This window comes from Sminthopsis crassicaudata, chromosome 3 (assembly GCF_048593235.1).
Source record: "Sminthopsis crassicaudata isolate SCR6 chromosome 3, ASM4859323v1, whole genome shotgun sequence".
Lineage (NCBI taxonomy): Eukaryota > Metazoa > Chordata > Mammalia > Dasyuromorphia > Dasyuridae > Sminthopsis > Sminthopsis crassicaudata.
The window spans coordinates 625,876,726-625,889,000 of NC_133619.1; the positions used below are offsets into that span (position 1 = coordinate 625,876,726).

Consider the following 12,275-nt stretch of genomic DNA (forward strand, 5'->3'; position numbering starts at 1 on the left):
ACTAATACTGTGGAGTGTCATTTTTTTTCATCTTGGAAAGTTTCCCTCAGGATCTAGCCTTTTGGAGCCATCCTCCAGAAGAGTGAGCTTCCCCATCCAAGGGACTACTTTGCTTTGTCTTGGTTGCCTCAGTGTCTAGCCCAGTGATTTGCACACCAGTAGGCGCTCGATAAATGCTGGCACACAGTAGGCACTCGATAAATGCTTGCTGAATTCCATTGAACTAGTCTTCTGTAACAGTAGGATGTAGTATAAGTCATTAGTGAGAATTTCAGACTACTTAGCTCAGCGAACCTGTTAGGTTAGTTAGGTTAGTTAGTTAGTTAGTTAGTTAGAACTCTTGTTAGGAGTTCTCGGTTCCTTTCCACAAATGCCAATGCTAAATTAGAGGCAGAGGATTATGGTCCAAAGAATGTGGAAGTGGGACTCAGCAGAGCTCTCCCTTCCCATCCTCTTTTAGCCCTTAGCAATTATGTTATTGGGGCAAGCCTCAGTTTCCCCATCTGTAAAGTTATAACAGGATCCCTGTGACTTTTCTCCCAGGGCTATTGTGAGGAGTGGCTGGGATCACGTAGTAAAAGCACTTTATAAACCTTAAAGCACTGTATATGTGCCAGCTTTTCCTGTGAATAATAAATTATCTCCTCATCTCAGCGGCCTTTCAGAAGTTGGCCGGGAGTCCGTACCCTCTTCTCCAGGGAAATAGTCCCCCAAGGATGGTCATTATTTGCTTTGCTTTCAGCCCCTGCCCACTCCATCAGTGTTCCATTAGGAAAACCAACCCCTGCCCTACCCAGCGTTTCTACAAGATAATTTGCCTGCACGATGGGCTGCCAGGGTATCCCTGGGGCACTTAGCTTGGCAATTAGAAAGAGGAGCCGGGAAATCCAGCTCCCGTTTTTCCTGCCACAGAGCACTCTGGGGCCTGGGCGCCTTGGGACAAGCCTGGGGGCCGCTTGTTCCAGGGACCACAGAACTGGGTTTTCCAAGCTCTGGAAAGCTGCCCTCCTCCCCCAGGGCCAGGGGTGAGTGACCACATGGAGCACAAAATCATTACCTCCATCCCTTCTTCTTAATGATATTTCCCAGTACGACTTCAGCTCTGCAAAACAAGATGGAGACACAGGGATTTCATTAGGCCATTAAAGGAAATCACAGAGAACTGAAGCCAGCTTAGTAATGACCACCAGATGCACAGGGACTTGACGTTCTGGGCTGGGTGAGAGAGCCCGGCCCGAGCCTCCGCTTATCCTGGAGGGGGAGATGTGGCATCAGATGTTAGATGTCCCAGGCAGTCCCCTGGATACATCCTGCGGAGGAGAGGAAAGGTATTGGGGGGCCAGATTTAGGTCCAGGTTCAGAAAAACCCTGGCACAGCTTGGGGGCGGAGGCCACAGTGGAGGCCACGCCGTCTGGTCCACGGTGCCAGAAACTCACCAGCACCGGCTAGGCTGCCTCCATTGTTTCCAGACAATTATATTTTTAAAAAGGTAAATTATTCATAGAGTGGCGGTGTCTGTGGCAAAGGCCTAGGCCCTCTTAATTTACAGAGGCAACCATCACCTCTGCCGGCAGACGGGGCTGAACGCAGAGGGCCACGTGTCGTGAGTGTGTTCCGGGGGGCGGTGAGAAGCGTCCTTTTTTTAAATAACAAGAAGGCAGATGCTGGGTTTCGGATGATTTATTCTGCTCCATCTCATTCTGCGTCCTCAACCAAACTTGGACAGAACCAGGTCAGCCGGCAGGCTTGCTGCCAGCTGCCGTGCCACGGAGGCCCCACGGGAGCTGCTGGGGATTTTTTGGGAGTTTGCTCCTGCTGGTAACAAAACGATCTGGGATGGGAAGCAAGAGACTGCTCAGGGTCTGTGTTCAGCACCTCCTGTCCCGGACTCAAACCTGCCGGATTAGGTCCCAGCAAGGCATTTTGCACATGTTTGCGTGCCTCTCACCAAACCCCCACATAGAGGTCCTCAGCCACCTTCCATCCTTGGCTCCAAGAGGACTATTTTAATTTTGCCTTTGTATACCCAACATCTCCCAACATCTAGAAGAGTACCAGCAGGATTTTTTCATCTGCACCCTTTAGGCTCCCTTCTAGCTCTAGCTTCCAGCCAGGACCTTGCAAACTTGTGAATTGCTGGCTAAATGCATAGAAAACAGCTCTGATTCTGGACCTTTCTCCTCTTCTTTTAACTTAGGGGGTCTGAGTCTTTGGGGGCATCCTAGACACCAGGTAAAGCCTATGGATACTTTCTCAGAACTGTATTTTCAAATGCATCAAATAAAGTAGGTAGGATTCCCAGGAAACCAATTTTATAGAAATGTCATCATCCTATGAAAAAGCCAAATTTACAGACCCCGTGCTAAGAACTCTGATCTGGTCTCTCCCTCTGCGTCTGGGATAGGCTTACAGAGAAAGATGAAATGGAAGACCCAAGGAGAAAAGAGGACCTTTTCCCTCAGTAGCATTTTATTTTTCCAAACACATGCAACATTCATTTCTGCAAGACTTTGTGTCCCAAATTTTCTCTCTCTCTCCTTTATCTCCTCCCTCTCCAAGACAGCAACCCGATAGAGGTTAAATATGTGCAATTCTTTCAAACAGATTTCCTTATTTGTCATGTTGGTGGAAGAAAAATCAGACCAAAAGGGAAAAAACACGAGAAAGAAAAAAAAAAGGCAGGAAATATAAAAGGTAAAAACACTGCACTCGCTCCACATTCAGTCTCCATGCTCTCTCTCTGGATGCGGATGGCATTTTCCACGCCAGTCTATTGGAATTGTCTTGAATCATTATGGGTATATTCTTTCAGAAAACATGGGCCAACCATCTTGTTCATGCCGGGAAACTGGTGAAGTTTCCAACGAGTCGGGTACAGGTATAGAGACGGAACGTCTCTTTGGAAACCTTCCCAAATGAGCATCTGTTGAAAAGCTGCAGACAGGTGGTCCCAGTCAGAGAAAGTCCCCACCGCCCCACGTTTGGGCACGGGACCAGGATTCACGTGCCATCAGCTTCTCTGTGCTTAGGTCTATCCATTATTCATGACTTTTGTCTGTCTGTTCAGAAGGGAGGCTAGGAGACTAGGGTTGTATTTTCTTGTGAAGTTACCATTGTCAAGGGAACAGGTTAGCTTTGAGTTAGGGGCTTGGGGCCATGGATCGAGGGGCTTGAGAAGGCTTCAGAGGTCACATGTATCCTCTTAATTTTTACAAATCAGAAAACTAATGTCTTTTAAATTAAATTAAATTTATTTTTATATTTATACTTATTTATTATATATTTTTTATTTTATTTATTTTCATCTTTCTAGTATATAGAGGGGCAGACTAGAGTCAGGAAGACCTGACTCCAAAGCTGCCCTCAGATTCTTCCTTGTGGTATGATTCTGGAAAGTCACTTCATCTCCACCTGCCTCAGCTTCCTCATCTGTAAAATGGGATCATAATAGCACTTTTCTCCTAGGGTTGTTATGAGGATCATGTGAGACAATATCTGTAAAGTGCTTAGCTCAATGCTCAGAACAAAGTAGGTCTTAATAAATGCTTATTCCCCCTCCCCCAGGGTCACACAGTAAAGTGACTGGGGCAAGATTTGAACTCAGATCTTCCTGACTTGCTACATTCCTTATGGTGGACTCCAAGTTCTTGGAGGGGAACGACGGTGCCATTTTCCTAACATTTAGGTTTATGGGGCCTAGCCCAATACTCTGCACATAGTAAGGGCTTAACCAAATGTTTCCCAAACTGAAGTAGGGTTCTGGATTCGGAAGGGACCTTAGAGTGTGTCTGTTCCAAAAAGCACAGATCCTTTGGATGCCCTGGTCCATAGACCCTGAAGTTCCTTTATTTGATTATAAACTTTTGTGAATGAGTGAATGAAGCATTTACTGAGTGATTATTATATGCAAAATTGGGGCTACAGATAGAAAATTAAAGGCCTGCTCTCCAGAGGCTTACTTTCTAATGTGAATGACAACCCTATGGGAAGTTGAGGACCCACGGTGCCGCCGTGGCAACGAGGATGGTCACTCCCCTTTAATGATTTTTTCATCCATAAAATCATACCAGTTTCCGCTCTTGAACCAGCTGCGGGTGCCAAGGGCTTGAGACAAGAACCTGTGGCTCCTGCAGGCACTGCTGCTGGCCACATCAATGAAGGGCTGTCCCCAGTGTGATGGCCATGGAGGCAGAGATGGAAGCTGCTTATTCAAGGCTCTGGGCTGTGTCCCTCAGGGTCTAGCTGGAGGCGATCTGACTGTTCCCCTTCTTTCCTCAGGGTGCTTTATGCTTTAGTCACCTGTGGGTGGCATCTGGGTGGTAGGTGGTGAGCTGCCCCTCAGATGTGATGGCTGCTGGAAGCAGTTCTGGGGGTGCTGCCCCTGCCAGGGCTCTTGCTGGTGGCAGTGAGCAGAGTGCTGGAACCACAGTCAGAAAGAGCCTAGTTCAAATCCAGCTGCAGACACATCCTACCTGGGAGAGCCCAGACAAGTCACTTCATCCAGTTTGTCAAATGAGCTGGAGAAGGAAATGGCCAACCTCTCCAGGCTCTCTGCTGGGAAAACCCCAGATGGGGTCGGGAAGCAGTTTACATGACTGAGCAATGACAGAAAAAGGCAGTTGGCTCAGCATTTGTTCCTTGGGGTGGTGACTGAGGCAGCAGAGACTGGGCTGGAAGCAGTTCTGGTGGTCTGGGAGGCCCTGCAGAATTCCCTCCTACTCATGTGTTGCTTTAAAGAGCTGAAGGAAATCACCCAAACCAACAAATCCCAAACCCAGGCTCCATTACAAACTGATGTCACTAATTTCAAGTGAGCCCTCACTGCAGCAAGGCAATCCTCCTGCTTCCCAATCAGTGTGCTCTCTGGCTCTCGGGGGGCGGGGGGGGGGGGGCGCTGTTCCAAACTTTCTCACTTCTTCTCAAGACTCTGCAAGTTCCCACTTCCCATCACTTCCCCTTCTCCATTCCACCTCTTCACTAAAAAAACGGGGCCTTCCTGCTCACCTGACATGATTCCCTATAATCTCATCCTTCACTCCCATTTCAGAGGAAGATTGCTCCTTCTCCTTGCACTGCACTTCATCCCAGATCCTCCCTTCTTCTCTAGCAGATCAACACTCTAATGCCCCCTTTCTCTCTAATCTTTGAAGTCTCCTATCTGTTGTCTCCTTCCCTCCTACCCACAGACTCATGTATCCTCTATCCTTAAAAAGTCCTCGTTTGACTTGACTGTGCATCTCCTTGAGAGAGAGCTCTTGACACTCAGTATCTATATTTCTATTTCCTCTCCTCCCACTGACTTACAAAACTCTCTGTAATCCGGCTTCTGACCCCATTTTTCAGCTGCAACTGCTCTCTGTGAAGTCCTTCCTGATCTTAATTGCCGGGTCCAAGAGCCTCGCCTCAGTCTAGCCTTGTGCACTACCGATTGCCTTCTTCTTGGCGCTCTCTCTGGACGATTCTCTCTTGGTTCTTCGTCTGTCTGACCTTTTTTTCTCTTCTGATTTTTCCTTCACTGGGGCTTCATGCGGAGCATACCCGCCAACCCAGTCCTAGGCCCTCTTCTTTCTTCTCCACAAAAGACTTTCAATTTGTGGGCGTGTGTCATGACTCCACTTCATAGTCTGATTAAATCTACTGAGCCCTTCTCAAAACCACCTTTTACAAAAGCACATTTTTACATTTTTAAAGTACAAAGGAAGTCAAGTGCACTGAAATACAGCTACCAAAATATTTTAAAAATTTTAAAAATCCAAGTTCATTCCGGGTTACTATCTCAGCCGTCTCACCAATTCCCATGGATTCAATGATCAGTTCTATGTAGATGATAACCAAATTCTACCTCAGTCTCTCCCCCAAGTTCCAGGGCCATATTACCAGCTGCTTTTTGGGCATTTCCTGAACTGACAGCTCTCAAATTTGGCATGTTCAAACAATTCGTTATTTTATCTTTTCTTCCCCAAACATCCCTTTCTTCTCAATTTCATTATTGCTATTATGGATACCCACCATCCTACGAGTTATCCAGGTCCTTGGGTACCTCCATCTTACGAGTTATCCAGGTCCTCAGGTACCGCCATCCTACGAGTTATCCAGGTCCTCGGCTACTGGCATCCTACGAGTTATCCAGGTCCTCGGCTACTGGCATCCTATGAGTTATCCAGGTCCTTGGGTAACTCCATCTTACGAGTTATCCAGGCCCTCGGGTACCGCCATCCTACGAGTTATCCAGGTCCTCGGGTACTGCCATCCTACGAGTTATCCAGGTCCTCGGCTACTGGCATCCTACAAGTTATCCAGGTCCTCGGCTACTGGCATCCTACGAGTTATCCAGGTCCTTGGCTACTGGCATCCTACGAGTTATCCAGGTCCTCGGCTACTGGCATCCTACGAGTTATCCAGGTCCTCGGCTACTGGCATCCTACGAGTTATCCAGGTCCTCGGCTACTGGCATCCTACGAGTTATCCAGGTCCTTGGGTACCACCATGCTTCCAGTTTTCCAGGCTCACAACTCTCATTTACACTCTCCTCACAAATCAGGTTTGATGAATCTTATCACTTTTACTTTCACAGCAACTTCTTTTACATCCCCTTCTCTCCAACTATTCAAACTGCTTCCCATTTGATACTCACCTCTTCTCCAGACTACTTTAATAGCTTCTTGAATAGTCTCACTTAAATCTCTTTTCACATCAATCCATCTTCTGACCATCTACCAAAGCAGTTTTCTTAAACCGCAAGTCTGATCCCTGCTCAATAAACTCCAGTAGCTATCATCCCAAAGATAAAATAGAATATTCTTTGTTCGGCATTTAAAATTTTTCATGATTCAGCTCCTTCCTACTTCTCCAAGCTTCATATACATGACTCTTCTCTCTGCATACCCATAAGCCGTTTGTAATAATCTCCTTTGTGTAAAAAATGAGGAAAGGGAGGTTGAGGCTTGAAGATAGGTAGGTCTCCTAGGTAGGAAGTGACAGAGTCGATTTTGAGTCCCAGACTTCTTTTTAGTATAGGATTCTGGATTCTTTATACCGTCCTATCTCATGAAATTCTGGTCAGGGTAAAGAATTGACAAAGGGTTCAATCGAATGGTTCAGTAAACAAAAGACAGCTTTTGGAAACGGGATGCAGGACAGCGGAATGATTTAATTACATCCACTTTCTGAATATTAAGCCAATAGTTAGGGCTGGAGTGGGTGGTGGGTGGTGTTTCTCCATAATTGAGGGAAGAAAGATCACTGCGGAGATACTAAGTGCTTCAAACGGTACTCTAGGGGAAAGGTCCTTTCTTCCTCATCTCTGAGAAATTCTTGGCAGTCCTAATTGCAGCATTGACAAATGAAAATATCAAAGAACAATGGACCAGGCACAGGTCATCCACATGTCGGGGAGCTGAGCAAGACGGCTTGCCTGGATCATCATGGGCACCACAGGGACAGAAGGCTCATTCCTATTCCGACTTGATTAAAGTTCATTAAGCCCACAAAAAAGAGTCTGTTCCCCCTTCTCCTGTAATTTAGGAATAATCACTGCTTTAAGGGGAATAGTCACTTCCCAAAGCTAAAGAAAAATCGTTGCTGTTGTTGAGTCATTTTGTTAGTTGTGTACAACTCTCTGTGACCCTTTTAGGGTTTTCTTGGCAAAGAGTGATTGGCCATTTCCTTCTCTAGTTCATTTTGCAGATGAGGAAACTGAGGCACACAGGGTGCAACATCTCACAGCTAGTAAGTGACTGAGACCAGATTTGAACTTGGTTTTTCTTGACTCCAGGCCCAGCACTCTAACCACTGTGCCAACCAGCTGGCCTGGCACATAGTTGGTGCTTCATAAATTAATTATATCTATGAATTTAAAATTTTATCATCCTGGCCCTCCATTGGACAGCTGATTTCCCCTCTAAACAGGTGCTCAGAACTGAACCAGAGGCTTCAGACGAGAATACACCATGACTCTCATGTCCCTCAGTCCAAGAGGGTGGCTGCTAATTTGGCTATGATACCCCTGGATTCATTTTAGGACAATTCATATAATCAACACTTATTAAGCACCTGCTCTGTGCCAGGCAACGGGTTTTTTCTTAAACACCTACTATGTGCCAAGCAGTATGATAAGCCCTGGGGATACTAAAGGAGGCAAATGACAGTTCCTGCCTCAACTGTTTCCAAATCAGACCTTGGCCATCTTTTCCTAGTGAAACTGAATTTTTGTACCTCCTTGTAAAAGCATATATCCCTCCCCTCTGGGTTTCCCCTCATTAACCCAGCCTGGGCTTCTCATCAGTCAAGATCCTTTGGCTCCTAACTTGGTTTTCCACTATGTTAGCCATCCCTCTCAGCCTGGGGTCAAATAAAATACTCTGAGCATGCCATCTGTTCCTTTAGCGGAGTCATTGATGAAACTGTTACACAGACTAGGGTCAAAGACAGATCCCTCCAGTGGAGATCTTGCCATGTTAACATCAAATCATTAATAATCACTCTTTGAGTCAATTGCCCATTTCTGAATCCATCTAACTGTATGAGGCAACCCAATCTATCTCCTCCACAAGAGTAACATGATATAACGTACATTTTCCAAAAATAATATGAGCCGCTTTTGTTAAAAGCTTTGCTAAAATCTGGGCAAATGAAATCCCTAGTGTGTTTTTCCTCTACCAGCTTAGTAACCCAGTCCCCCATTAGCACAGTGCCTGGCACACAGAAGGCACTTAACAAAGGCTTACTGGCTGACTGATCCTGTCAGAAAAGGAAATGGGGAGATCCTGGTCTGACCTTTCTAGATGTTTGCCAACGATCCTTTCTAGGATTTTGCCAGGAGCTGACATCAAAGTCGTTGGTCTATAGCCAGCAGACCCTCTGCTCTTCTCTTTCTGGAAAGCTGGGACATTTACCTTTCAATTTTGTGGTGTCTCCCCTTTTCCATGAGCTTTCAGATATCACGGACAACAGTTCAGGGATCACAGCCCACAGGTCTTTTGGGGTCCAGGACGTAGTTCACCTAGGCTGAGTGATTTGACCTCATGCAAGGGGTCTGTCATCCCATCCTCCTCAAAGAAAGCCCCCGTCCTTTCTCTGATCCTACTTTTTCTCCAATTTAACAAAAACAAAACAAGCTCCTTTTTGTTGTCCTTAACTTCCCTGAGCAGGCTCAGTCCATTCTAAGATTTAGTATACCAGACATTGTTGCATGAATGTGCCATATTTGTACTTACTCTCTCTTACCTGGAGCTGCACAAACTTCTGTTAAATTCTTTATTAATATCTAACAAGTGTGGGGCAGCTAGGTGGCGCAGTGGATAGAACACCAGCCTTGAATTCAGGAGGACCTGAGTTCAAATTTGATCTCAGACATTTAACACTTCTTAGCTGTGTGACCCTGGGCAAGTCACTTAACCCCAGCCTCCCCCCCAAAAAAAAAAAATCTAACAAATGATGGGTGAGTTCTCTGAGCATCCACAAATGTCTCTTCACACAATTCCTAGTTTTTCTCTTCTGTCTTCAGATTTTCATTCTCAAGCATCTCCTATACCTCCTGATCTGACTTTCTCTGTAATATTCTGGTCCATGGGGCCCACCAATATTCCTCTGAACTCCCTGAAACATGCTTTCCCAAAAAGTTACGATGCAAATCAGTCTACATCCAAAGGTCTTCCCTTCCCACATTCCTTTGTATGGCTTGATCATGTTTCCATCATTACCACCCCAGAAAACAAGTTCCTTCCTAATTTGGGAGAGTAAGATCCGTGATGGGCTTTCTTTTTGCTTATTCCTCTACTTGTTTTGCAGATGAAATGTCACTAAGACAAGTGAAGAAGTTCTTATTTCTCTAGCCGATATCTGGCTAGTCAGAGCAGCCCATCAACAGCACACCGGGCCTTTGTGGCAGGCTCGTGATCAGTTTTCCGAATGCTTCAATCGCCTTCACTTCCTGTCTGGGTTTTCTGCAGTCAACTCCAATGACAGCACCATTTTTATTTCCCCCTCAAAAGACCTTCATCCCAATTTTTTCAGTCATGTTTCTCCCCTTTGCCTCTACTATACTCATTTACAAAGCAATTTAAAGTAAAAGAAAATTGGATGGGAACCATATTTATGACAATTCTTGCATCCACGGTGGATACCACATTTCATATTTCCAGTGGGATACTGGAGTCAATGCTCAGTGCGGGTATTTATACCTCAGAACTTGGCAAATAATACAAGGGTTTGATTTATTGTTTAGTTGATTGTCTAGATTTAAGAAAGATAGAGAAAATGTGAATATTGCAGGTTAAACTTAAAAATGTGTTCTGTGCCCATTGTGTGGTACCCACTCCCTTCCCTAGAAAGCTGGTTGTTAAATATTTACCAGCACACCTTGCACAGTCCCCTGCTGATTAGCCATAGAAAAATGAGCAATAGAGAGCATGAGCTCTCTGGTCATTAGGATAGATTTCGAAGGAAGGATTATATAGAGAAAGTACAAGGGAAGGAATCTAAAAGGGACACTTACTTTCCAGCAGCGTAGACTTCGGCCGTATCAAACAGATTGATTCCATTATCATAAGCCAGGGTCATCAGCTGCTCCGCCATCTGAAAGGAGAAGAGTAGTGGTCACAGCGCTGGTCCTGCTGGCTCTGAAGCTCCGGGAGACTCTCCAACTAAACCATTTGTCAGAGTTGTTTGCTTTAGAGCCGGGAGGGACCTTTGAGATAATCTAGTCTCAGCCCTTCTTTTTCCAGAGAAGGAAAGTGATTTATCCGAGATCACAAAGAAAGGGGCAGATTGGAAATCAGGTCTCTCCTACAGGCCAGAGCTCAGTGCTCTGTCCATTGAGCCACACTGCTTCAATGACTTGAGTTGGGGCCTCAGTTTGGCAAGTGCATCTGCCAACATCTCAAGGCAAGAAAGATACAGGATCTACCACAGCCCTTATAAATTCACCTACAGTGAGTAATGCTTATTTAAAAATGCTTCAGTGGGCTCATCGGCTTCTGTGGGCTACACACGAAGGCGTGCTGTGATTACTACTACTATGATTACAATGATCACGTCATCCTCTGTGTCTACTTTTTGTCTCTCTGTCACCCACAGCCCGGCCACACTTTTTTGTGTAATTCTTGGCCACGTTGTCCCACGGACCCTCCAAAGAGGCCCCAAAGCACTGGAAGCCTTCTTCTATGTCCCTTTTTTTTTTTTTTTTTACCACTTCTTGGGTTCTGACACAAGCTGTCTGTTATTTTACGCTCGATCTTTTGCCTTAGCTCTCCATCTCCTTTTTCAGATGTTCATAATTCTGTATCCTTTACTTTTAATGGCCACAGAGTACAATGACACAGAGACCTGTAGGAGGTTGGTCAGTTAGTAAACAAGCATTTATTGAGCACTTGCTGTGTACCAGGTACCAGGCTGGGGATACTGAGAAAGGCAGAAAATGCTCTCTCTGCCTTTAAGGAGCATCAATGAGGGAGACAAGATATAAACGACAGGCGCGGATAATACACTGAGATGGGAGAAAGGTGGCCCTGGAGGCAGACTCTCGGCTTGAGAAGAAGGCAGGACTTGGGCTGAGTCTTTTGCAAAGGAGCTGGAGGAGGCGACAAGGGGGTGATGGCCACACTTGTTCAGAGTTCCAAGGAGGACTCTCCTGTGCGGGCAGTCTGTCAATCTGCAGACGTTTTTAAGAGCCCACTGTGCGCCAGCTAAGGTGCTGAGCACCAGCACGAAAAGGAGGCTGAGACCTCCGGACCGTGTGGAAGGGTGACCGATGGGCTAAGTCTGAAAATAAAGGAAGGGGCTGGATTGAGAAAGGGTTTGAAGGACGGCTAGGACAAGGTCACGGCTAGGACAAGGTCACGGCTAGGACAAGGTCTCGGCAAAGAGATTCTCCAGAGCAGGAGGGAGGGAGAAAGAACTCGGGGAGTTCATGAGAAAGATGTTCAATCTGCTTTGATCAGGCAGCCAAGACTCGTGCTGGGACGGGTCAGTGGGATGCATTTAATTTTCACTTAAGTAAATACGTCATCTACCTCCGACTCCAAGGGAGGACACATCTCTGCTCACAGAAGCTGAAACCGTTCTCCCTGCCGTGGCTTTGCTGGAATCTGAGCCCTGACTCGGGAGGCCTCTGGGGACACAAAGGGTTCCTTCTCTCGGGCTCTTGGGGGGGGGTCTTCCTTTTCTATTAAGGGTGAGGATGCAAATGGGCAGTTAATGGAGAAACTAGAGGAAGACAGTGTCAGATGTCTCAGTTTTCTGAATTAATGAAGGAAAGCTGCTTCAGTTCAGTTCT

General features: G+C 46.1%; 1 protein-coding gene across 4 annotated transcripts in view; it reads right to left on the reverse strand.

The window, feature by feature from the left end:
- The window catches only part of KCNAB2 (potassium voltage-gated channel subfamily A regulatory beta subunit 2), a 183,261-nt gene that overhangs the window by 18,126 nt on the left and 152,860 nt on the right, over window positions 1-12,275 (reverse strand). For all 4 annotated transcript variants that reach the window (XM_074306443.1, XM_074306440.1, XM_074306442.1 and 1 more), the window contains 2 exons: window positions 10,497-10,576; window positions 1,058-1,102 (listed from right to left, as the gene is read on the reverse strand). In XM_074306443.1, the coding sequence (XP_074162544.1) occupies window positions 1,058-1,102; window positions 10,497-10,576 (125 nt within the window). The remainder of the gene's footprint in view (window positions 1-1,057; window positions 1,103-10,496; window positions 10,577-12,275) is intronic.